Source organism: Sceloporus occidentalis, unplaced genomic scaffold, assembly GCF_023333645.1.
Source record: "Sceloporus occidentalis isolate IW3139 unplaced genomic scaffold, rSceOcc1.0.p SCAF_76, whole genome shotgun sequence".
Taxonomy (NCBI): Eukaryota; Metazoa; Chordata; class Lepidosauria; order Squamata; family Phrynosomatidae; genus Sceloporus; species Sceloporus occidentalis.
This window is the reverse complement of record NW_028317056.1, coordinates 1,548,434-1,574,966: the sequence shown is the minus strand read 5'-3', so window position 1 is coordinate 1,574,966 and position 26,533 is coordinate 1,548,434. Positions and strand designations below refer to the sequence as shown.

The following is a 26,533-nucleotide window of genomic DNA, read 5'->3' as shown; positions in this document are numbered from 1 at the left end:
TCTCGTCTTAGATTCAGGAGCCGTATGTCTGTCCCATGCATGTTTAATACCCTCACTGTATTAACCTCTACCACCTCTGCTGGGAGGCTGTTCCACTTATCTACCACTCTCTCAGATAATGAAAAAAAGTCTGACAGCAGCAGATGCGACGTGTTTTTTAAATACAGTGGCTTTACTTGTTTGGGTTTTTTCAGGAGATTTTTTTCCCTGTTAGTATTTGTACTGAAGACGATTAAAACAGTTGTACTTTTAAGATAATATAAGGAATGAAGCTGCTTTATTACAGAATAAACCGTTATTTACTAAAATGGATTGTCGATGATTTGTGAGAATTATTGATTTGTATGGGGTCTTGGGGGCCAGGCTATATCAGAGGATTGATTGTTAGGATACATCCCAAAGAACAAGCTGAGGTAATAATGCACGGTATCTACTACAAAGAAGCCCAGAACCCGTCAGCAGATCGGCCCCATTCGGCCCCCGTCTAGTCACTGTAAAATACTCAAAGCTTAATCAGTCGTTGGTCTCGTCTTACATTCAGGAGCCGTATGTCTATCCCGCGCATGTTTAATCCCCTCACTGTATTACCCTCTACCACTTCTGCTGGGAGGCTGTTCTATTTATCTACTGCCGTTTTTCATAGAAGGTACAGCCTTGATCCATCATGTGCTACATACCACGTGTAGTTTTTATGTCTAATGACAAGTAAAAAAATATAATTGATGACCAGACTTCTAATTCAGCATCTAAGGAATGTCTGTGAGGGTCAAACATGTTAATATTTGGTCCGTACTCTTATTGCAGCCTTGCTGACCGTAGCCAACCAATTACATCAAAAAATGTATATGTTTAAAGCTTTTTTTTTATATATATATATATATATATATATATATATACATATACAAGAATCGGCAGAGCGGCAGGCAGCCATTGTAGATGGTCATGTGACTTTACATGCCACGCCCATTTCGATATGCTACGTGTGGTTTGCTTTATGGCAGAGACTGCTCAGTATCCTGTTGCTGATTTAGACACAAGAATTGTATAGTTTTAACACAACAAACTAGGTTTATTTAGCACAGAGGGACGGGAATAAATTATATTTTAACCCAAAGGAGTAAAACAAGAACATATTACTTAAATTACATGATTTCGTAGAATCTACTAGGTTTTGAAACTATATAAATTTCCAGTTATAAAGAAAAAATGATTACAGTTCCTGGAAGAAACAGTTACATCAATCGAAGACCAATAAAAAAACAGCACTTTGAGAAACTCAACTCACACCTCGCTTAAGCCTATCGAGAAACGAGGCTGGGGGTGAAATGGAGAAGACCTGGGGAGGAAAAATAAGCATTATCTGGCTCCATCTGGTGGCCACAAGTGAAACTGCAACCCAAGCAGAATCCAAATAAATGATAAAGCTTATAATATAATTATAAATCATTAATATTATATATTATTAATAAATACTAATTATATCAGTGATAAAGTGTTATGATGCAATATTTAAAGGGGAAGTTCCATGCTGTATATATTTAATAACCCCCACGCTGTATTCAGTAATAACCCCCACGCTGTATTCAGTAATAACACCCAGCGCTGTATACAGTAATATAACCCCCCGCGCTGTATACAGTAATAACCCCCAGCGCTGTATACAGCAATATAACCCCCCAGCGCTGTATACAGTAATATAACCCCCCAGCGCTGTATACAGCAATATAACCCCCCAGCGCTGTATACAGTAATATAACCCCCGCGCTGTATACAGTAATATAACCCCCCAGCGCTGTATACAGTAATATAACCCCCCCAGCGCTGTAAACAGTAATATAACCCCAGCGCTGTATACAGTAATATAACCCCCCGCGCTGTATACAGTAATAGCCCCCAGCGCTGTATACAGTAATATAACCCCAGCGCTGTATACAGTAATACCCCCAGCGCTGTATACAGTAATATACCCCCCAGCACTGTATACAGTAATATAACCCCCCAGCGCTGTATACAGTAATATAACCCCCCAGCGCTGTATACAGTAATATAACCCCCCAGCGCTGTATACAGTAATACCCCCAGCGCTGTATACAGTAATATACCCCCCAGCACTGTATACAGTAATATAACCCCCCAGCGCTGTATACAGTAATATAACCCCCCAGCGCTGTATACAGTAATATAACCCCCCAGCGCTGTATACAGTAATATAACCCCCAGCGCTGTATACAGTAATATAACCCCCAGCGCTGTATACAGTAATAAACCCCCTCCGCGCTGTATACAGTAATTTAACCCCCAGCGCTGTATACAGTAATGTTGGTCGGTGACAAAAACCTGCTTTTATCCCATTTTGTTCCAATAAACTCCCTTTTTCTGCAGACCTGGAGCCGCCGTTGCTGTCAGTCATGTGATATTTTGGGTGACTTTCCCGACTCAAACACCGCACTGAGCTGATGCTTTATGGCAATGCTAATGAAGTCTGTTCCTCCATAGACTTCCATTCGTCAGGGAGTCCTGATGGGTGATTAAGACTGAGTCATTCTGTTGTTCCCCACAGGCAGTACGATAAGGAGTAGGGGTTTTTAGTAGATCGGGGATCAGATAACAGAGCGAGAATCATACAAACAGTTGATATGCAGCTGCCTGAAAACATTATATTATGGGGCAAAAACTACAACTGGGGTAAAAAAGAAAACAGAGCAAGATTTTCGAAAACATATTTTTAATCCTATTTTAGGGATAAAATTAATAATTTTCCATTTAAAAAGTGGACAGGCAGAGGGACATCACACAGAACCTGATAAAATAATTATTTTCTAAATAGAATGGGGGAAACATTTTTCTTTACACAGGTTCTCCGTCCGGACTTCTTCCTGATAGGAAGGTGCTGGCAGATAGACCAGGAAGTAAATAGTGCGGCAATTAATTTAATCCCCCGCCTGTTCTCTCAGATTTGTTTTTCATGAAGTAACTGTCTTGTTTTCCACACGCACTTTTTATATATATGTGCTGTATATACACTGATTCACATATACACACCACCACATACACACAAAATACATTTTATATTATATATATATATATATCACATACACACTGATTCACATTATATATTAATTACTAGGAAGCCTTGGAAACCATGTTGATTTCAGATTTAATAATATACATACAATCATTACAGGCATGAGCAGATTCAGATAATTAACCCCTCTATTACCAGACATCACACTCACACAGACACACATACCTGGTGCAGGCTGCAGCTTTTGAGTTCGTGTGAAGGAGAGACTCAGCCAATCAGGAGAGGCTTCTGAACTCACAGGCAAGCAGGAGAGTTGAGAAGTCTCTACTGATTGGCTGAGATCTCTTTCAGTCAGAATTCTCATTCCCGGGCAGTGCATTGAGGCTGGCAGGGACTTAGTGTCTGTGTGTGAAGAAGTGCAGGCGGAGGGGTTATTAATACCCAGACCTGGGGGGCTTTCTAAATGAGCGGACCCTGAGATTCTTGAAATATTAACCTTTAATAGCCCATCGTGAAGATTCCATGCAGTTACTCCCCGAATGTGTAGCCCAAATGAGACGGAGCGTTGAGATTTGGGTATGAAGGGTCGGTGGGTGTCGTGGCCTATGGGTGAGACGCGCGTAGCCAGTTCTCCGGGTTAGCTGGACTCGTCTTCCTCCAGATCTCCCAGGCTGGGCTCCGAGTCCTGCCACGTGGGACCTCTGAAGAGCAGGTAGAAGGCGTTGCTGTTAACGGGGGGCTTGTTAGGGTCTGACTGGACCTGCTCATACTTGGAGGAGCAGAAGGTGAACGGTCCGGATCCTAAGATGTTGGTGTCCAGCTCTGCCAGGATCTGCAGGGAATACTTGAGTTCGTGTTCACTGCCAGGACAGGGAGAGAGCAAACGAGGGTCAGGTTTCCTTATCGCGCCAGAATGTAACCCCACCACGTCATGTCACCCCGTGACCTCTCCCTCTTGTATCAGGTTCTAGTGGGGCTTTCGCCATTACTATCTATGGCCGTATTACCCATAAGCCACACTGGGCAGAAGGCAGGAGGGGTAGCCAAGGCCAACCACCACCCAATGTGGAAAACGCTCTGTTTTACCCTCTCCTTACCAGCCCCCCCCCTTTTACATCCCACCCATCTCTGACTGTTCTACTGGTGCCTAGGGGCTCCAGAGATGTAATTAGCACCAGGTCCTCCTTAGCAATGGGTAATAAAACCCCACGGCGCAGGGTGTTACCTGTACATGGTGAACATGGATGGGATGTTATAGTCGCGCAGGAGCAGTAGGGTGGGGAGCCAGCCCTCGGTCAGGCCCTGAGACGCGTGAAATCCTGTGAAATGGGGTAGATAAAAGATGAGAAACGGGTTTTATAAAAACAATTAAATACATAAAAGGGTTTAACAAAGTACAGGAGGGAATTTATTCCACAGGAGGAGAAAAGTTACAACAAGAGATCGGAATCTAACACTAGAGGATCAGAGACTGAGATGGAATGGAAGGAAGTTTTACTTTACTGAGGGGATGGTAGATAAGTGGAATAGACTCCCAGCAGAAGTGGTAGAGGGTAATACAGCATAGCATATGGCGAGACCAACGCCTGATTAAGGTGTGTATTTTAACGCAGGCCGGAAGGGGTTAACCCCAAACACGTATGGAGGCCGCAAGTTATGAAATTCCAGGGGGGTTGTGGGAATATTTATATATATAGTGAGTTGGAATCACAGAAATGCTGGAGAGGATTACGGAGGGATAAAGCCACGTCATGCGGCCGGGATCCTGCTGCACTAATAGGAAGATGGATCAGCACCTGTTTCATACATGGCACTCCAGCTGGTGTTCACTACAATTCCCAGCAGCCTACTGGGATGATGAGATATACAGTCCACGGCAACCCGAAACGACTCGGTTTACCCCTTCCCTGATTTAACAGTTTGAATGCCGCTCGCTAAAAGCCAGGACAGCAGGCGGCAGCCTCCAGGTTTAAAGGATAGATTTAATGAGAGCCCGTACAAAGTGCTAGATACGTGGTAGAACAGCCTTCCAGAAGAGGTGGCAGAAAGGGAGCACAGGAGAGGTATGATTTTTAGATTAGATGTTCAGTATCCGTGTTTTAGGGTTACTTATTGCTTGCGGCCCCCTATTTTATATTCTAAGTTTTGCCGAGATCGGGGAGCCTCTTTCTCGCCCGTGTCTCCCTTCAGCTGTCTCTGGATGTCTAGATAAAAGTCATGTTGGCCCCTGGCATGTTCTTAGTGAGTTTTTTCCTCCAGCTGGACCTTCGGATCAGACTACCGTTCCTGGCATCGCTCTGTCTCCGGCGGCCGGATAAACAGGCTTCAGAGGAGATTCACAGCTAAAGAGCTACGTGGACTGTAAATACGTAGGATTTTTTCAGCTCCCTATAAAAGCTTAACTACTGACAGGAGGCTAGAGCAGTTCATCATCTCCTTCCCTCCTCACCGAGAAACCACCCGATTTGCGAGTCCACTTCAGGAGTCTAAATATACAGATACGGCAGGTGGCTGGTTGGTTCTCCTGACATATTAACCGTCGTCACATCTCTTGGTTCTATGTAAATCATGTGACATTTTGGAGTATTTCTTTTTATTGATGGTAACATACCTGGATGGAAGCCCACCACGAGGTCAGGTCTAGCTGCTTTATTGCTCTCGACCAGAGTTTCCCAGAAGACGTGGTACAGTCCCTTGTATCCGCTCAGATAGACTTTCCCGCGTGGGCCGAATGCCGTGAGAGGAGGTCTCATGACCGGACCGTCCACCACCTCGGGTCCCACCATCGCCACCTCTAGACCTTGGTTTCCCGGGAACATCTTGGCCAACTCATCGTAGTCTGTGGCTCGAATGTTCAAAGTCTCGATATGAGAAGCTCCGACGACGTGCACCGTGACCGGTCCTTGGTAGGGGTCCACGTGAAAGGTGTTCATGGCAAACCCAATGGACATTGGGCGAGAGAAAAAGTCACATGTCAGACGTCTGATTGACTCCTTGAGCTCATGGTTTTCTGGTCTTGGCTTCCCGGCGTTGGACCACAAAATCCCCATGTATCGTCCGGTCATTATGCTGTCCAGTTTCTCCTCAAGATGTTCCTGCATGGAAAACCAGTCCTCCCAATTCTTTATCTCCGTTAGCGGCTTCTTCCAGGGCTCAGTCGGGAAAGGAATATCTCCTTAATGAAAAATAAGTGCCACGAGTCATATTAGGGACTATTTAGGACTATGAAGTATCTGGAAAACAAATGCAAATCTCCATGTTATAACCCCCCAAGCTCATTACCTGTAAACACCAACCATTCGACGAGTCTGTCGATAGCCGCCATCTTCAGTTTTCTGCAAAACTTTTTATGCGGCGGCCAGTTTTCCCTCTGACACTCGGAGCTGCAGTAGTAAACGTTCTGACACCTGCCCCGGAACATGAAGAGAGGGGTGGGAGGTCAATAAAAATTTACCCCAGAAACAGATCCAAAAAACTCAAAGATCTACGCAGAAAAACAAAAAATAATGAATGAGCTAAAAAGAAATTGGAGGGGTGAACGAATAATTACAGAAACAGAGAAAAATAAGCATCTTTTGGGGGTCAAATTAAGGTCAATAAAAGAAAAGATTGAATAAGAGGAGTTTAAGAAATGTTGGGCGATCAGGACCCTCGGTGTCAGAATTTAGAGCAACCAATGGGAAATACACGACATGGGGATACCGTCTCCCATTGGCTGCACTCAGTTCTCCAGTCTGTAGACATCACCAAGAGTTGCGGCAGATGGGTATTTCACCCTAATATATATCCCCCCCTGTATCTCCAGCTTGATACCAGCCCCCCGAGTATCTGCCCTACCTCCTGCAGCGCCTCATGTTTCGTGGGTCAGAGAGCAGCCCTGGGAGCTTCTTGCACTGTGCACAGAATTTGTAAGTGTCCTCCATCTTTTGGAACATCTCGGAATACGTCCGGATCCCGAAATTAGCGGCGAGGCTGTTACATTCTAGAGCGGACCTGGGAAAAGCCAATGAGGGTAGGAGATAAAAGATGATTAGGCATCGATAGAAGACAGCGGGAAGCAGGATGATGGACATCTTGGAGCCCAGAGCCATGGGGGGAATTTCATCGGCTCTTGAAGTGCTGAAGACCCAAGATATGGATGTAGAGATTACCGATATTCCTCGTAGGTCTTCATGTTGAGTTTTTGGAGAATGATGTTGGAGAGACCCGGAACGTTCTTGTCCATGGCCATGAATCCGAGCGAGTCGGTATAATAGCTGCCGGCAGCAGCCGGGGACAACCGAGGTTTCTGCCGGGTACGGCTAGCCCGGGACGATGACTTCTTCTGTGACATTATGATAGGAATCCCTAGAAATAGATATTTCTATATACGTTATTGTGGATTTTTGCATTGGTTCGGCATTTCGTGAGATATTTTAGATTAACCATCTTGATGTCTATTCCCCCCCCTCTCGTGATTTTAACACCATCTTTGCCATCAAGCTCCTGGACTCCTGATTGGCTGAACTGTTTTGGGTAGATGTTGATATCAGATACACTCACCTTCTCCTTATGCACTCTCCTTATAGCGAGGCACTTATATATATCTGTATGCCCTTCGTGGCGCTCTCCTTCACGGTGCACTCAGTGAGCGGCCTCTCACCCTATTAGCTTCCGCTCCACTGGGGTCACACAGACAAAGCAAACCCATCCATCTGCCCCCTGTCAGCACACACTCAGTAGGTACATGGAGGCCACTTATCAGTCCAGGTCTGGCCTATAATTAGAGGCTGTCCACAGCGGCCAGGAATCTCCTGTGTGAGTAATGAGCAGCGCTCTCTCCCGAGACTGACCCGCGGGGTCACGTAAAGGCAAACATTTAATACATCTGTCTGTCAGCCATACCCATCAGCAAACATGTCACTAATCCCAAAATACACACACACATTATCCCCTCCGCTGCTAACCGTGCCACGGACCACGCAGTGCCGAGTATTCATTCAGCTACATATAGAAATACACGCGGCCGTTCAAATGTTTGGGGTCACTCAGCTGTTTTCATGGAAAAACGAGGAAATTTCTGGCTGTAACATAATTACAAAAGGGTTTCTAACCATCAATTATCCTTTAAACTTGGCTCAGCGAACACAACATGCCACAGGAGTGATGGGAGTGATAAAGGGCCATTGGAACACAGGAGTGATGGGAGTGATAAAGGGCCATTGGAACACAGGAGTGATGGGAGTGATAAAGGGCATCTGTATGCCTATATAATATATATATATATTATTTATACACAGGTACACAGACACCGGGACACACGCCCCCTTCTAATACACAGACACTGGGACCTGAGCCTCTCACCCCTCCTAATACACAGACACCGGGACACGGACCCCTCACCCCTCCTAATACACAGACACCGGGACACGGACCCCTCACCCCTCCTAATACACAGACACCGGGACACGGACCCCTCACCCCTCCTAATACACAGACACCGGGACACGGACCCCTCACCCCTCCTAATACACAGACACCGGGACACGGACCCCTCACCCCTCCTAATACACTTACACCGGGACACGGACCCCTCACCCCTCCTAATACACAGACACCGGGACACGGACCCCTCACCCCTCCTAATACACAGACACCGAGACACGGACCCCTCACCCCTCCTAATACATTTACACCGGGACACGGACCCCTCACCCCTCCTAATACACAGACACCGGGACACGGACCCCTCACCCCTCCTAATACACAGACACCGGGACACGGACCCCTCACCCCTCCTAATACACAGACACCGGGACACGGACCCCTCACCCCTCCTAATACACAGACACGGACCCCTCACCCCTCCTAATACACAGACACCGGGACATGGACCCCTCATCCCTCCTAATACACAGACACCGGGACACGGACCCCTCACCCCTCCTAATACACAGACACCGGGACATGGACCCCTCATCCCTCCTAATACACAGACACCGGGACACGCACCTCTCACCCCTCCTAATACATTGACGCTGGGACACGGACCCCTCCTAATACACAGACACCGGGACACGGACCCCTCACCCCTCCTAATACACAGACACCGGGACATGGACCCCTCACCCCTCCTAATACACAGACACCGGGACACGGACCCCTCACCCCTCCTAATACACAGACACCGGGACACGCGCCTCTCACCCCTCCTAATACACAGACACCGGGACACGCACCTCTCACCCCTCCTAATACACAGAAACCGGGACACGGACCACTCACCCCTCCTAATACACAGACGCTGGGACACGGACCCCTCACCCCTCCTAATACACAGACACCGGGACACTGACCTCTCACCCCTCCTAATACACAGACACCGGGACACGGACTGCTCACCCCTCCTAATACACAGACACCGGGACACGGACCCCTCACCCCTCCTAATACACAGACGCTGGGACACGGACCCCTCCTAATACACAGACGCCGGGACATCCGCCACTCACCCCTCCTAATACAATGACACATTTTACATAAAAAATAGAATTATTTAGTAATTTGACTAAAAATATAGATTCTAAGAAATTGATTACCTTTTTTAAAGGGAACGACCTTTTTCTTGAAGTTATCGATCTCGGTCTCTGATCTCTAAGACTGAAGCTCTCAATGTCACCGAACGCCCCACCTCACGGGGCAGATAACAGGCGGGCGAGACCTCAGCTGTCAAAATGTTTTAGGAACCTGTCTCCCTATTAATATCTATGTTACATATCGTGGACAGGTTGGAGACAGGGGGGCTTCGGGGTCAATCTATTAACCCCAACAGTGAAATCGAAACCTTTTGTAAATAAAGATTATTTATTTATTTGGGAATTTGTTTCGTACACCAAATATTATGAAAATAATAAAAAAAAATATTTATAAATATAGATAAATGTCATTGGAGGAGCTGGAAATACTAACGGAGATTTTTTTTTATAATAAATATAATCAGATATTTAATAATAAAAAAATAAAATAATAATTTAAAAAAATGCTTTGGATTAAATATTTCCGGGAGTTATCCCCCCCCTAAATATATACATAAAGGTTTGAAAGAATTTACAGAAATTAAAATGTTTTAAATTAATTTGGAGTCATTTATTCAGCAGATGGGATATTTTTTCATGCGCCATTGTGTGAGTACAGGAGAGGAAAAAATAAGGGAAAATGAACCGTTTCCTACATGTTCTTTGTCTCTAAATGTATAATAGGAACTCGCTACGTTTTACCCATATAATCACATCTGCCAACTAGCCTGTTCTTCATAGGGCAGTGCTGATTTTTGTGCCAAACAACCCCACAGTGGGGATCAGAGGCAGGTTTGGTATATTTCAGCTGAATGCTGCAAAGTAGGGGGATGGGTAAGGTAGGTGGGTGGGCAACATACCACGTCTCAGGGTTTTTGCCCTCAGGGGTGAAGGGGCAGATTCTGAGGGTCACGCAGTCTGGAGCTGACTCCTTCCTCTTCCCCTTTTGCAATCGTATATATAAGACTCCCAGTTGGTGCTTTTGCTCCCAGTATATTATGGTTGATATCCCTGCTTGAATGCAGGTGACTCTATTAAGTGTCCCTTTAAATAATGACAACCATAATTTCCATGACAACCGGTATTAGAGCCATTTGGGTAACATATGGGGAGTTACTACACAGAATCTTCACAATAAAGGGTTAATATTTTAAGAGTTTCAGGGTCCGTTCATTCCCAGGTATGGTGGTCCCGCCTCGAAATCTGCCCCACCTCTAACCGTATCCTAGCCAATAGAATGTTTTGGGGTACGCCTAGAACACTGGAGTACATGCCCAACATTTATTGAAAGGTACATGGGGATGATACCAATTATTCAATTATGTCAATAGATTCAGGAGCTGTATGTCTATCCCACGCATTTTTAAATCCCCTTACTGTATTACCCTCTACCACTTCTGCTGGGAGGCTGTTCCACTTATCTACCACTCTCAGTAAAGTAACTAACTTCCTTCCATTCCATCTCACCCCCTGAACTCTTGGAGCTCAAAGACTGGGATTTTAGCTGATCTGCCTCCTGGGGCAAAATGCCTCGTTAAAAAAAAGGCATCTATATTTAGTGACAAACGGCACAGGAGGGACAGCTTTATCTCTGTGGCGTTAGTCAGTTCTTAAAATATTTCAATGAGACCCACAGGGGGTCCGCATGTGCAAAACCCTCCAGATTGTTCCATTAACACCTTATTAAAGTCGGGTTTTTATGAATATTGCTATTTTTAGAACTTTTATTTTTAATTGCACCCCTGCGCGGATCAAGAAAAGGTAATTATGGAATAATCATTTAAATGTCAATCATCGTGACTGCGGCGAGGAGCCCGGAGTGCAATAAAAGAACGCTTTGCAGGTACGAACAAATTACATTCCGCGTAATCTGTGGCTGTTTTAGGATCTGCCCCAGAGGGGGTAATATTTCTTTAGTCTGAATCAGATTCCCTCAGTGACGCCGGTAACAGCGACCTTTATAACTCAACAGAAACGGATCGACTTCTGTGCAGAAACAGACATTTCAACCATTTAAAGGGCCAGAGGGGTGTGGTTAGAGGGGTGGATGGGGCGGGGCTATTTGTGTAACTGGGTGGGGCATTCAGAAGAATTGTTTTTATTTACCCCGTTTAATTTATAAAGCCGTTTCCTGCTCTTTCTATACACATTATCGGGGCTTTTAGGGCTGTAGAACCCTGCGATACCCTCATACCCAGCAAACATTCTGATCCCTAGGAAAGAGGGGCATCAGGGGGAGGAAAGAGGGGCACAGAAGAGGAAAGGGGGCAGCAGGGAGGACAGAGGGGCTCGGGATTTGGGGCACAATGGACACTAAGCGGGTATGTGGGTTCTGGAGCCCCAGATTAACGATTCGGTAACGCAGGAAATTTTTGACAGTGAAATTACCAGGTTTTTTTTATTATAAATGTAGAGCCGAGGCCCCCAGACCAGACCGAACGAGAGCATATGTAAAAAAACGGAGTGCAAAGGGGTAAAAGTGGTGTAGTCGCCATAGCAACAATCAGAATGCTTCTGCTACATTACAGTATCTTATATATAAAATATATAAAATATACGTGTATTAAACACTGGCTGGTTAACCTCTTCTTGCTCGATAGAATGTTTTTAACTCATATGTGCTAAATATAATTTTACCCCTTTAGGGGGCATTTACCCTTCCTGCCTTCCTCATCCTATTAATTAATATGAACAACCCTCACCCTGCGCCCTGTGCCCCATCTGTACAACATCTGCCCCCCCAGTCCAGTTATACAAATGTCTGCATCTAACGTCATCGCTTCCATGTTGCCTAGCAACCCCCACAGAGTCTCACCGGAAGTCTCGCGAGAATTGCCAGCGGTTACTAGGAGACGGAGGACGCGGCGCAGGGAAAAAGTAGGTATCGGAAAAGGGCAGAAGAGGGTATATTTCGGGGGCAGAAGGAGGGAATGGTACTGGAAATACAGGGTGCGGATGAGGGCATGGGGCAGGATAAGGACATGGTGCAGGGGGTGTGGGGGCAGAAAGGGGGTGTAGTACTGATTTAAGTCCCCTCTTGAGGCTGCTATTCCCCATACATATGAGCTAGTGTGGTGCAAAGTGCTAAATGAGGGGCAATCAGTGTGAATATTCCACTGGTTACCAAGGTGACTGCGCCACAATAACCACATCTCCGTGATATATTGTTGTGGTTATTCCTCAAGGTGCAGGGGAGGTTGGCTTCTGAGTAAACACAAAACGTTTTCAATCACGACACTATGACGTTGTTTGCTTCCTCTTTATTCACTTGATGCGCCGGGCGCTGTTTAGAAGGTTGGGGCCAAATGCTTGTTACGTTCTTTAGAATGCTGCCCGTTTCCAATGTTTTATTTATATGGCGCCGGCAGATTCAGAAGCGCTGTACAATAGCAGGACAGCGAAAATTACCCATAACTAAGACTCACAGTATACAAAATTACCACACATTATGACTAGATGACGGTGCTGTTTTTGTCTATTAGGAGGTGGGGGGTGAGATGGAAGGGGCGGGACTGCTTGGATGAGGATGATGTGATTGTGGATGGAGAAGTCAGTGGCCGGAGATCTCAAAGGTGGGGAGAACAGCTGGTTTCTTCAGGATGCAGGTTGAGGCTATTAGGAGGATAGATTGTAAGCTTTTTGGGATAGGTGGGTTATCAGGGAGTGTTTAATGTTAGAATAAGTAGGGGAGAGTCTGACTACGGACCCCTAGGTAAGCCCCAGAAGGTGGGCTCATGTCCTGAGTAAGGACGGGCAGAATTCAGAACAATTGGGACTTCTGGTTTATGTTACTTAGCTGATGGTAGATGAGTGGAACAGCCTCCCAGCAGAAGTGGTAGAGGGTAATACAGTGAGGGGATTAAACAGGCATGGGATAGGCATACGGCTCCTGAATCTAAGACGAGACCAACGACTGATTAAGGTTTGAGTCTTTACAGCGGGAGAAACGGGAGACTAGACGGGGGCCGGATGGGGCCGATCTGCCAGCAGGTTCTAGGCTTCTATGTTCTGTTGCAGCTTTACATCATGGCTGGGGGGGCAACTTTACGGGCACAACAGTCAACATTAAGCATCATGATGTCACAAGCTAAAAAAATAATAATAAAAAACTTTTAAAATTGAATTTTTTTTAAATTTTCAACCTAAAAAAGCAAATTCTTGGTTTTGCTCCGGAGTGATTTTCTAGTAACGTTAATCTATCCAAACTGAGTATAAAATCAGGAAGGGGTGAGCAGGATCGCATTAGCTCGGTTTTGGGGGGAGACTCGCGTGGTTTTGCGTTGAATCGTAAACGGTTGCGATTGCCGGCTGCGCGGTTCCAGCGGTGATTTACCAAACGTAAAGCTATCCGAGCGCCCCCGTTACCCGGGTAACGCGGAATGGTAAGAAGTCGTTAATCCTGCGCGGAAATTTCCGGTCCTGTGACAGCCGTAATGGGACCTGCACCGCTCACATCATGCTTTCTCTGTGTTATCTCCCCCGTAGCCATGGAAACGGCACTCTCGGAGACGAAGGCTCACACCTCGGTGCCGGTGCAGATCACGGTTCTCAGAGCACGCGACCTGGTAATGCATACAACAAACAGCCGGCTGCGTGCCTTTTTATGTGTCGCTGCCGTATCCCCCCCCGAAACGCGAAACCTCTTCATCGACTTGCCTTTATTGCCCCCCCAATGTTCCTGACCCCCTTTATGTCTGTTCTTCTGGCACGTTTAGAAAGGAGCAAAGAGCGACTCGCCGGTGACGTACGTGAGGTCGGAGTTTAACAATGTGCTTCTCGGGGACTCTCCGAAACTGGAAGCCGCAGCGAGCCAACCCACGGAGTACGACTTCACCTCCAGTTTTGATATCGGCCCTGACGGCCCTCACGGTCTGGACAACGTGGCACACAAACCAGTTCTGCGTAAGTAGATGCCCAACGCCGCGGCCTTCCTTCCCACGCAGACCGCTGACCATCCCAGCAAAGAGCTTTAGTGGCCACCTCTGCCTGGCGGCCGGTGTGCTGCAGACATCACCAGTGAATCATTGTCTCGCCCCCCCCCCCAGTAACCGTGTTCGAGGTCTTACCCAAGGAGAAGAAGCAGAAAGAAGAGAAGATGGCGGTTCTGGGCCAGGCGGCGGTGGATCTGCTTCCATTACTGAAAGGTCAGTTAGAAGCGGATGGACAGATTAACGCACGTTAGTACTGCCGTCCCACCATGTAGCCACGGATGGGTTTATGATGTCACAGGTTTGACACTCTTGGTGTCTTTCAGGCCGCAGCAGTTACAAGGTTACCCTCCCTCTGCATCCTGTGACCGGCGCACCTCCGGAGACCACTCGCCCTGAACACAAGGTACCGGCAAGCGACCTGATCGCGCTCCGCTCCCCGATGGCATTCAGGAACTTCTGGTCTGCATGTCCCCCTTTCACGAACGTCCCTCTTCACCCATCACCCGATGACCAGACATGGCCTCCAACACCATGGCCAGGAGTCCTTCGGATATAGCCAAGCCTTACACATTATTGAGTAATTCTCAGAAGAGCCACGTTGGTACTCATTAATGCTATGCCCGTTGTGTTTGTTGCAGCCCAGCTTGGAGGTGGCAGTCTCCGTCCCCGAGCCTCTGCTCTCCGAGGGGCAGATCAGCGATGGGAATCAGCTGACGGTGACCGTGGAAGCGGCTTATTCCGTCCCGGAATCGTGGAACACCACAGGCCCTCAGTATAACTACGCGGTTGGTCTTCAGATCCCGGCGGCGGGAGAGGTAACGACACGCCGTACGGCTGGAGCTCTCATAGAGTATACTGTCCAGCTGCATCTCGGGGCGGTTTGAATTAAAGCCAAATGGCAACCAAGCCCTGGGCCTGGAAGGACGGATATTAAGTGACTGCTCTCTCTTTTTCCCGCAGAAGCCTGTAATGTTTTCCAATGGCTCCCTGAAGGCCGGGGGAGAAATGGAGCCGGTCCCCCGCCAGAAGAAATGGCCTGTGAGCGGCATAGCGGCCCCTGGAGCTCAGAATATCCCAGAATCTTTCATTGTCGGGGGGCCGTATGAGGAGGAAGGGGGAGAAATGAACCGGACAGAGGTGAAATGTTGGAATACTGAGCAACGTCTGTATCGCAAAGTATATACGCGGATCTCAGAGTTTTAGTATTTTTGATTACTGCAATAATACGGTCCTAGAGGTTAGTTTAGTGGATTATGTTTTTAATGTTATTTTTGCCTTCAATGCTTTACAGGATAAAGAGTTCCGCACAGAGGCCGAGACCCTCAGGAAGAGAGTGACCTGGGACATGGAGAGACGCTGCTATCTTGAGCCGTCCACCTTGACCAGGTGACAAGTTGTCCGATTAAGCTTCATCCTAGAACATGCGCCGGGGTGGTCACCCTGGGAGACGAAACTTAGAGCCTGTTGACAGATTGGCCCCATCCGGCCCCCGTCTAGTCGCCCGTTTCTCCTGCTGTAAAGACTCAAACCTTAATCAGTCTTTAGTCTCGTCTTAGATTCAGGAGCCGTATGTCTATCCCATGCATGTTTAATCCCCTCGCTGTATTACCCTCTACCGCTTCTGCTGGGAGGCTGTTCCCCTTACCTACTGCTGACAGACACAGGATTAAAGGAAAATGATCAGATATTCCTCAGTTACTTTGTATTTTTCTGGAACAGAAGAACTTTACTTAGTAGAGCCGTTCATTATATTCACATAGCGCTCCTGGGGTCTTAGATATTTTATTAGCTGTAATGATCTCTAGGTTGCGATTTCTATAAAGCGAGCGCAGGCTTGGGTTGATTTACTCCAGGTATTACACTAAATGCGGTCTGTCCCTTTATGGATCATTTGGGGGCCGTAATACATGCTGGGGCCCTCGGCCACCCGCTTACCCCTTCCGAATTAGATTTCTGCTTTGCCTTGAGTAGCAGAAAATGCCCTAAACACGTCACTATTTAATATATAAATACCGCTTTACGGTACTATTTATAAAATATTTCATTGTGTTTTTTTAAATAACTTAAGGAAAACTTTCATTTTCTTTAGAATATAAACTAAGCCCCTGTATTTATTTGCGTCCCACGGACGGCGTACAGAATGTGTCGGTATTAGCGAACTAATTGAATATATTTAACAACGATTTGCAGCCTCCAGAAGCGCATAGCCGAATGCCGCTATTGGCCGGTCGAGATAATGAGGGTCCCTATCACCAGCACCACCAAGGCAAAGACCACCAAGACAGACAAGGTGAGTGTGGCTCTGGGCACGGTAATGATATGTGTCATGGCTGTGTTCACGGGGCGTAGAATGAACACCGATGCGGGCGAATCATTAAACCGATTTCTTCTTCTCTTTGGATCATCAGGGCGAGGAGGATCTCCAGATCTCCTTCCACGGCATTGCTTACGTAAATATGGTTCCCCTGCTGTACCCTGGGGTCACGCGCCTGCGTGGGGCATTTCGCATCCATCCCTATCAGGATTCTGAGGTCCTCGAGAAGGTAAAATGGGGCGACACATCTGTCTATAGGGGTCACTTATAGGGGTCTTCCTGCCCCTAAGCCAATGCACACAGACCATTCATACCGCCTCTTTCTAATCCCCCCTGCGCAGACCAAGTGCCAGGTCAGTGTTCTACGGGAGGTCGCACGCCAGTCCAGCTTGGGCAGCAGGTTCGGAAACGCCCCAGCCGCTTCTCCTCATGCCAGACAAGCGCCCAGCCGTACGTCCAAAGAAGATAAGCCCGGCAGAGACACTGGAAGAAGGGTGAGCACATCCTGGAGGACACGTAGAGACCACCACATTGCCTGTTAGAAGTGGCTGGAGGGTCTACTCCAAAGCCATAGATGGTATCAGTTCAAAGATAGACCTCTAAGATCAGGAAAATCTCAGTTCCAAAGACAGAGCATCCCTTGGAACAGCGAGGAACCTCTACGAGCTGTGTGCTGCAATAGGTCTTCTTCACAAGGTCCATCATGGCTCCTCACCAGCTCACTGTTAATAGGCAAAGGTCCCAAATATAACGCTTAAGATAAAGAAGGTATTTTACGTTCACTCGGACTCGAGGACACTTGGTAAAGCACTTGGCCAACTTTAAAGTGAAAACAATATATCAGCATGAAAATAATGTATCAACGTTAGCCCTCGCCGTAGCAAGGGGTTACAGGGCTCCATTCTGGGGGCAGATCCCGTTGAACGGTAATACAGAGATCTGAAGCGCTTTAATTTTTTGCAGATGTCCACTGTGTTGAAACCATTTGACTTACCGAGAGACGGTGACTCTACGCCTCCCACCATAACTCAGAACATCATCCAAAACGTGGAAGGACAGGTAGAAAGAAATCCTTCCATTAAAGCTGGAGTCCCCATAGGCGAATGAGGTGGCCGCCTGTAGGGCTTCGCTGACCAGCCGAGTGTTTTTTTTTGTCTCCGCGCAGCAATACTCAGAGGCCGGGACGTATATAGTGCTGGAGCTGTGTCTGGAAAAACCACTGGTGCCCAAACGCTCGGCAGAAGAACTGGATATAAAGTGAGCTCTATGTATACTACACTTTTTCAGACACGCTCTTCCATTGAGAGCCGTCCCATCACGTAAAAAAAAGAAAGAAAAAGCGTAAGAATTGGATGTTCTGGATAAGGAGAACTTTATGGCTTCACGTTTTTTATTTGCTTGATTTAGCTCTGTAACCACGCAAGAGATCAAAGAAGATCACTCTGATTCTTTGTTACTGTTACAGAGTCATAGCTGTATTTCTATCATTCTTCATCTTTTTTTTTTATGTTTTTGTATCTTTGTAAAACGCAGAGTGAAGGAACTTCTTCCTCCGCGACCGCAGTTACCGCGCCGGTCCGCCGGAGCACAGAAGGTACGTGACCGCTGATGTAATAAATGTCTACATGCGCATCATGCACCAAGCGTGGACATCGCAAGTCATGGTCGTGAATTGGCTTTTGTTATCCCGTGTCCAGGCGGTTGCGGACTATCAGAGTCAGGTCTCCAGCATCACCAACTCCATCTTGGAGGAGTATTTCGAGCTCTTTGGGCAGCGGGTGGCCGAGGGTCAGGAGCTGGACAGACAAGCCCTGGAGGAACAGAAGTGTCAGCTCAACTACGAGCTCAACTGCTCAGGGAAATACTTTGCCTTTAAGGAGCAACTGAAGGTGACCGTTCGTGTGACAATACCCCCCCACGCACACACCAGGAGGGGACCGGAGGTAACGTCATGTTTCGCTATCGTATTGTTTGCAGCACACGGTGGTCAAGATTGTGCGGGAGAAATACTTGAAGACCACGGCTTTCGACGATCGGGAGAAGCTGCAGGCTTTCCTGAGCGAGCTCTACGTCTTCCTGGTGGATCAGATGCACCTCACCCTTAACAAGGTAAATCGGGTCACCCGGCTTGGGTCCGTCGTGTTATAACGGTTTGAGTCGATGGGTCAGGCCGGGTCGCCCTCGGCCAGTAATTCAGGTCACGTTACATTTGATAAGGTGGTCTTAACAAGAGCTGATCACGGAAACCAAGTTTACTTCACTTTCAGCCACTCCGGAACAAGTTCACCAGGTTGGTTTGACTCCATTAAATGCTTCTTGTATTTTATAGACGATTACGGCATCCTAGATTAATGTGGACTTTCTCCTCATTTAGTAGATACGATCTTTATAAGGGGTTTTTACAAAGTGCAGGAGGAAAGTTTATTTCAATGGAGGAGAAAAGTTACAAGAAGAGGCCATAAGCTAAAACTAGAGGTTCAGAGGCTAAGATGGAATGGAAGGAAGTTGTACTTTAATGAGAGGGTAGATAAGCGGAACAGCATCCCAGTAGACATGGTAGAGTCTAATAAAGTCAAGGAAAACATACATGGATAGATATACGGCTCCTGAATCTAAGACAAGACCAACGACTGATTAAGGTTCCAGTCTTTACAGCAGGAGAAACGGGCAACTAGACGAGGGCCGGATGGGGCCGGATCTGCCAGCAGGTTCTGGGTTTCAATTTCCTGAGCTAATAAAAGGCCAAAATGAGATGACTCTTTACCGTATAAGCAAATCTCCTGATGTCCCTATAGTAACTATATTTCTTTAAGAACATATACGGTATATATATATATATATATATATATTGTTTATATATTATCTCTGAATGATACACTGGATACATAGAAACCCCCTTATTTTTTTTTTCTATTCATTTTTGGTTAAGAATACAGGATACTTTTTTTTTCTTTTTGAATTGATGGTAAAAATGTCTTCCTAGACTTTGTTTGATGACCGCGAAGAGCCTCCTCCTCCTCCCATGACGGACCCAGAGAAGCTCCGATGCTTTGCGAGAGAAGCAGAGCTCAATGAGGACTACCAGCTGGCTGAGATGTACTACCAGGAGGTAAAGAGTTAACCGGCCGATGGGTGTCTGGGACGCTTTATTGTCCTCTAGATTGTAAGCTTGCGAGCAGGGCTCTCTCCACCAAATGTATCGGTTTGTCTTAGTCTGTCAATTCTTGTCTTGTCATATCCCTTGAATTTATGTATTGTATTAAGCGCTGCGTAAACTGTTGGCGCTATATAAATAAAGGATAATAATAATAATAATTGTCCAGGTGGGGGTGTGGCATTTGGCTCCACCCACTCCACAGCAGTTCTGCCCTTAGGAGTTCGTTTTACCCCCCTATGTGGTTCTAAAAAAATATTACCCAAATACGAATCTGAGAAATATCCGTAATGATTTATTAAGGAGTTTACTCCCTACAATTTACAAAAAGAAATTCCTATATATATATAATGTATTTAACAATTAAAAAAAAAATTTTTTGTTGTTCCGTAGCATTTAACGATTAAACAAAAAATAATGTTATTGTTCAGTAGTATTTAACAATTAAAAAAAAAAATTATTGTTCAGAAGCATTAAACGATTAAAAAAAAGAATTTGTTGTTAGGTAGCATATAACAATTAAAAAAAAATGTATTTATTGTTCCGAAGCATTTAGCCATCTTAAAAAAATATATCGTTATTGTAACGTAGCAATTAAAAAAATAAAGAATTCTGCTATTTCATTTAAAAAAACGGAGAGGGGAACAGACCACGAAGGCGCCTTTAGTATTAAGGTTTGTTTTCATGTTGCTGTCCCTTTAATTGCTGAATTTTCCCGTATTAATCTAGCGTCCGTTTATCATCCGCAGAGGCTCGTTCGGGATCGGCAGTGTCTGGACCACTGGGTGGATTATGGGAAATTTCAAATGCTGACCAGCAATTACCTTAAAGCCCAGGAATGCTTCTTTGAGGTTTTGAACCTGAACCGGACTCACCTGCCCAGGTGAGCAGCGAAAATCTGTATAACCCGTTATTGATATGTTTTAAATAAATATATAATATATGAAATATTATTGAAGACAAAAAGGCCTAATCTGTGTGTCCCCTCTCTGCGTAGCTTGCTCCTCTCTGGGATAATAGCGGTGCTCCTTGGTAACTATGGCAACGCGGAGGTTTTGTTCGAAGATGCTACGTGTCTCCATCCGACCAGCGTCTTGGCTTGGACGATGTTAGGTATGCCTAAACCCCCCCCCCCCGGTCTTTTTGTTAATATAGTTGTACTGAGAACTTATATCTGATGATGCGGACGTTAAATATATGTGACCCAATGGCGACGGATGTTTATATAGGCGGTATATAGGACTTGCTCTCGTGTGTCGCGCAGGACTGTTCTACGAGCTTCAGGGTAACGACATCAGGATGGAAATGGCTTTTTCTGAAGCTCATAAGCTGCGTCAGGCCCAAGCGGGTCAAGAGAAGCCGCCAGCCGCGTCAGACACCGGAGCTCCACGCGGAGAAGCCGCATCGATGGCAGAGATCGCTGACAGAGGTAACCTGCGGGTGTCAGAGGAACCAACCCAACGGGTTTTAACCAGAGACTCCAGGAATATGAATCCCAGGACTATTGGGACCACCATTAGAAATTCTGGGGCCCAGTATAAACCTAAAGAGAGGTCCACCTGCCCCATCCCACCCCAAGCCTTAAAGCTCACAATGGGGCCACCGAGTCACAATCCCAAAAAGCCTGCAAAGGCACAAACACTGGTAGCACTCTTCGAGAGCCAGGTCACTGGTAGTGGACTGCGGGGGCCATTGTGGGGACCCCTACTTGCCCCAATGGCGGCTCTGTGGGCTATGGATGATTCCAGAAAGCCTAAATGATACACAAAAGAAATAAATGGCTGTCGGAGGCCAGTATGCACATTATCATGTGACATAAAAGCAGTCAGTGATTGGAACTGGTTGAATCCGTCCCGTTTCAGACTTTTGGTCCCTTCTGTTTCAGGAAGAGTTGCCGACGTCCCCGCAGCAGAGCCGAGTACCGGCAGCATCTTCATGGAGACGGCTCTGTTCCTGGCACGGGCCAACGCGACCCAGGTCAGCACCGGGCACACGGGCGATCGTCTCCGTGATAACAAAGCATATGCGTCCAAAATCCGTGTGTTTCACCTGAATTATAAGTGATATAGTATTTAGAGATGTGCATTCAGATTTGCATGAACACCAATTATAACATTTTTTGCCCAGTTTGTGCATTTGTACCCAAAACTAGGAAGGAACCCCAACGAAACAAACCAAAAACAACGAGAAACCTCTGAATATTCGTTACACAATCGTTGTCCAAATTATTCATCCAACAGTTAATTGCTCGTTGCGTTTTATATAAAACTTATCACACCTGATCACACCTGGGTGAAGCCATGTCCTTGGCATGTACCATGTTACATGACCTCCTCAGTCTCACATGGTCTGTTGCTCCCTGCTTGGTTGTAGTTTGTGCAGAGATCTCTCGCCCACGAGCTGCTGTCTCAAGACGGGGGTCCCAGCTGCCGATATCACCTGCTGCGAGCCCAGACTCACCTCCTGAGGAAGGAACTCGACGAGGCCAACAAGAATCTAGAGGAAGCGTCCAAGATGGACCACCAGGTGCGTTCCCAGAACCAAGAACGTTAACATAAAACAAATAAAAACACTAAGTCATCTATGATGGACAATCATTCCGGGGGGGGGGTCTCGGGCTCCTGGAGGTCACTGGGCCCCTGGGCACTAATCACGTGATTGGATGTTAATAGAATGAATTTGATTAATTTTAAGCAGTAACAACGTTACTCTCGTGCAGAACCCTGACGTCTGGGCCTTCACGGGACACTTACGGCTTCTGAGCGGCGACAAGAGAGAAGCCCGGAATTGCTATGAGCGCACACTCAGCCTAGTGTCCGACGCGTCGGAGATGCAGCCGGTCTACCTGCGCCTGGGATCGATCTACCTGGAGGAAGGAGAGGTAAAGCCGGGATATCACGCCGACGTTCCAGTCCACGTATCTTCATTAGTCTTTACGTAAATGTATATTTCCGAGCTGTTAGAAAGCCGCCTGCCGGGGCGGGATGTCTCGCTCGCTCGCCGGTTCCGCGAGTCCCCGTTATTGGTCCCTTGTGTCTCATCCTGAATCCAAGATTTCGTTATTATTCTCAAGCAGTCATTTCCTCTTTTGGGGATAATTTCTTAGGGGCTGAGATGAAAATTGATACAAAATATAAAGGAATCTTTACAGCTCCGGCTGACCGCGTTAGGAACGTGGGGAGAAATAAATGTAAATCCGGGTGACACCTGATTGGCTTTTGTGATTTCTTTATTTCATAGAATGAAAAGGCTAAGAACACGTATCTGACGGCTTGTAAAAGATCCCCCACCTGTCTGACGTGGCTGGGAGCCGGGATCGCTTGCTACAGGGTAAGGATAGAAACAAAGAACCTGCCGGCAGATCGGCCCCATCCGGCCCCCGTTTAGTCGCCCGTTTCTCCTGCTGTAAAGACTCAACCCTTAATCAGTCGTTGGTCTCGTCTTAGATTCAGGAGCCGTATGTCTATCCCGCGCATGTTTAATCCCCTCACTGTATTACCCTCTACCACCTCTGCTGGGCAGCTTTTCAGTAAAGAAAAAGTTAACAATCTGGCCCGTGCTAAATTGAACTCCACAGCAAAGGGTTAATCTCGCTAAACTATCACAATTTGTACTGCAAATAGACAAGTACTGGAATACAGCATGCCGGCACGTTTTGGGTTATATTCAGTATTTTGTATTTTTTCTTGCATTATTCTGCGTTCCTGGATGTCTTTTGTGTTCTTATCGGCCTTTACTGCAATCTTAATATATATTAATCATATAACCATACCTCGACCCTGAGACTTTTAAAAAATATTAACCCTTTAATAGCCCAACGCTAAGATTCTATACAGTGACTCGCCAAATGTGTTACCCAAAAGGCTCTAATAGCGGTCGTCATAGAAACCTTGACTTGTCATTATTTAAAGAGAAACTTAATTAAATCACCTGAATGCAAGCAGGGATATCAACCATAACATACTGGGAGCAAAAGCAGTAATTAGTAATCAGATCACAGCGGGGAGAATTGGAAGCAGGCAGCTGCAGAGTGTGTGACGCTGAGAATCTGCCCCGAGACCCTGAGACTGGGGCAAAAACCCTGAGACTCCAGGGTATCAAGAGAAATGGAGTAATTAACTCTTTCTCTTCCATTCAGTTAGGGAACATGGAGGAGGCAGAAGATGCACTTTCGGAAGCCAACGCTCTGAATAACGCCAACGCTGAAGTCTGGGGCTACCTGGCCCTCATCTGCTTGAAGGTGGGTATCAGGGGCCAGACATGGCGAGAACTGCACAGCTCGGTCTAATTTGGATTCTGGGAATAGCCGAGCTCAGGTCCCACAACAGAACAAGAGATCCATTCATTCCCATAGGAGTCCAGACCAACGTGACTCCTCCTGAGCTGTCTCCTCCGGGTCTGGGTCTCTGCGCCCCGTCTCTGCACTCTGTCTCTGCACTCCGACTCTGCTCACTGCGCCCCGTCTCTGCACTCTGCGCCCCGTCTCTGCACTCTGTCTCTGCACTCCGACTCTGCTCACTGCGCCCCGTCTCTGCACTCTGCGCCCTGTCTCTGCACTCTGCGCCCCGTCTCTGCTCTCTGTGCCCCGTCTCTGCACTCCGCGCTCTGTCTCTGCACTCTGCTCCCGGTCTCTGCACTCTGCGCCTCGTCTCTGGACTAAAATTATAATTAACCTAAAATTATTGCTTAATTTTTCCTATTATTTTATGTAAATGCTCACTTCTCTGATTCCACAAATGGAGACGTTTTCGCTGTAAATCACTGGATTTATTAACCCCCTGATGTCTGTTCTAGGCTGGGAGACAAGTGGAGGCCGAACAGTGCTACAAATACACTCGGAAGGTGAGATTTATTAATATTTATTTATAATATTTATATTGCGCTATCGTATTCATTCATCGCATGACAATATGAACTCGAAAAGAGTAAGGAAGGCTCGCAGGAGCTTACACTCTAGAATCGGTTTTTACAGTTAAATCTGCAGAACCCGGCTCTGCTCGATGAAATTCACCGGATACAGGAGGAGGTTGGATTTGGAGACCCGTCCTTCTAACAAACGAGTCGGAAGTCCCTGCGCGCCATCATGAAATCTTCTTTGGAGAGAGCGATCGTCCCGGGGGCTCGGAGCCTCGACCGATGTGGGCTAGAGCTACTAAACTGTGCAGCGCCTTAGTACATGGCCAGGGCAGAAGATGTCTTATTGCGTACAAACTGGTTTCATTAGACTTTCTGATGGAGGGTTACACGGCGCGGACAATGTCTGCACAGGAACAATAAATCCTTTTATTACCCATTCATTTCTCGTTTTTCAAATCCTTTTATGGGCCCCTGGGAGCCGGATCTGGTGGGGCCACAATATCAATCAATGAAGGAATACAACCAAATCTCCCTTTCTGCTGGAAGGGGCACACACAGCTTTCTAGCTCCATTTAGATCACAGGTTGCATCATTCTGGCAACAACAGCTACTCGGATGATGGGAATTGTAGTCTCTCAGAGGAACTCAGAGAGTCAGGTTTCCATAGCTGTCAATTATCCATTCATTCAGTCAGCGCAGGCTCACCGCAGCCTACTACCCCAGGGTACTCCGCTATACCCCATTAAAGGGGCAGTGCTCCATTCTGACTAATGTCGGTCTTATTGCATTAATTGTTTTACTAAACAGCATGAAGTTCATGTGAAAAGAAACAATTTGGGCAAAAACAATTACTGTGTGATAAATCCCCCTCCCCCCCACTGCTGCATACAGTAATGTCGGTGACAGAAAGCTGGTTTTATCTCATTTTGCTCCAATAAACTCCCTTTATCTGCAGACCTGGAGCCGCCGTCGCTGTCAGTCATGTGATATTTTGGGTGACTTTCCCGGCTCAAACACCACACTGAGCTGATGCTTTATGGCAATGCTAATGAAGTCCGTTCCTCCATAGACTTCCATTAGTCACAGTGTCTGCTGGGTGATTAAGACTGAGTCATTCTATTGTTCCCCACAGGCAGTATGATAAGGAGTCGGGGTGTTTAGTAGATTGGGGATCAGATAACAGACCGAGAATCATACAAACGGCTGATATGCAGCTGCCTGAAAACTTTATATTTTGGGGCAAAAACTGAAGATGCATTTTAATAAAAATGAAAGTTCCCTTTTAAAATGTTTGAGGGACTGAACACATCGATGTGCAGCGTCAAAGGGGCGTGTCAGCTGCATCCCGTTACTAAGCAACGAGCTAAGCAACGGCACGGGAGTTCTAAACCCCAGAGTTTGCACTAAGTACTGGAATAATCGCCGAACGTTCTTTGGAACATTTATTTCGAATCATAAGGCTAATGCCGGTTATATTGAGGACACAGGTCGTTATAGTTTAAGTAACAAGCCCCACTAGAATGAAGATCCTGTCCATTTCCGCTCTTGTGTTTGGAACTCCACGCCAGGAGTTTTACATCATAATTCTGCGCCTGTCTCCAGGGGGCGGACCTGACGCTTTTTTGGTTGCTATGTGTCGTCACGGGGAGAGGGAAGCAGTTGGTAGCGGCGGGAGGATTGAGCTGCGGACGGGGAGAC

At 46.6% G+C, this 26,533-nt stretch overlaps 2 protein-coding genes across 2 annotated transcripts; one reads left to right on the top strand and one right to left on the bottom strand.

The window, feature by feature from the left end:
• Positions 1-3,662: 3,662 nt before the first annotated feature.
• Positions 3,663-7,358, bottom strand: LOC149285728 (putative protein MSS51 homolog, mitochondrial). Its single transcript, XM_089494819.1, has 6 exons — positions 7,177-7,358; positions 6,863-7,018; positions 6,308-6,432; positions 5,637-6,200; positions 4,251-4,344; positions 3,663-3,885 (listed from the first exon to the last, which is right to left on the bottom strand). Exons 1-6 carry the CDS (start codon positions 7,356-7,358, stop codon positions 3,663-3,665), a joined length of 1,344 nt encoding a protein of 447 aa, XP_089350945.1.
• Positions 7,359-14,066: 6,708 nt separating this feature from the next.
• Positions 14,067-25,031, top strand: LOC149285727 (cilia- and flagella-associated protein 70-like). The gene is made up of 26 exons (XM_089494818.1): positions 14,067-14,144; positions 14,295-14,481; positions 14,625-14,723; positions 14,834-14,913; positions 15,149-15,325; positions 15,471-15,647; positions 15,802-15,896; positions 16,701-16,800; positions 16,919-17,053; positions 17,166-17,318; positions 17,788-17,883; positions 17,990-18,081; positions 18,358-18,418; positions 18,522-18,713; positions 18,802-18,933; positions 19,808-19,933; positions 20,728-20,861; positions 20,976-21,091; positions 21,243-21,407; positions 21,864-21,955; positions 22,352-22,504; positions 22,698-22,859; positions 23,219-23,308; positions 24,117-24,218; positions 24,773-24,820; positions 24,951-25,031. The coding sequence occupies exons 1-26, from the start codon at positions 14,067-14,069 to the stop codon at positions 25,029-25,031; spliced, it is 3,123 nt and encodes a 1,040-aa protein (XP_089350944.1).
• Positions 25,032-26,533: the final 1,502 nt, after the last annotated feature.

Bases quoted from the DNA above. Each gene is read 5' to 3' on its own strand.
- LOC149285727 (XM_089494818.1), top strand. From the start codon at position 14,067: ATGGAAACGGCACTCTCGGAGACGAAGGCTCACACCTCGGTGCCGGTG. The intron at 18,934-19,807 runs GTAAATCGGGTC...ATGTCTTCCTAG, and splicing joins TGCACCTCACCCTTAACAAG to ACTTTGTTTGATGACCGCGA. The intron at 22,505-22,697 runs GTGCGTTCCCAG...ACTCTCGTGCAG, and splicing joins CGTCCAAGATGGACCACCAG to AACCCTGACGTCTGGGCCTT.
- LOC149285728 (XM_089494819.1), bottom strand. From the start codon at position 7,358: ATGTCACAGAAGAAGTCATCGTCCCGGGCTAGCCGTACCCGGCAGAAA. The intron at 6,201-6,307 runs GTAATGAGCTTG...TTTTTCATTAAG, and splicing joins CGAATGGTTGGTGTTTACAG to GAGATATTCCTTTCCCGACT. The intron at 4,345-5,636 runs GTATGTTACCAT...CCCATTTCACAG, and splicing joins CGTGGTGGGCTTCCATCCAG to GATTTCACGCGTCTCAGGGC.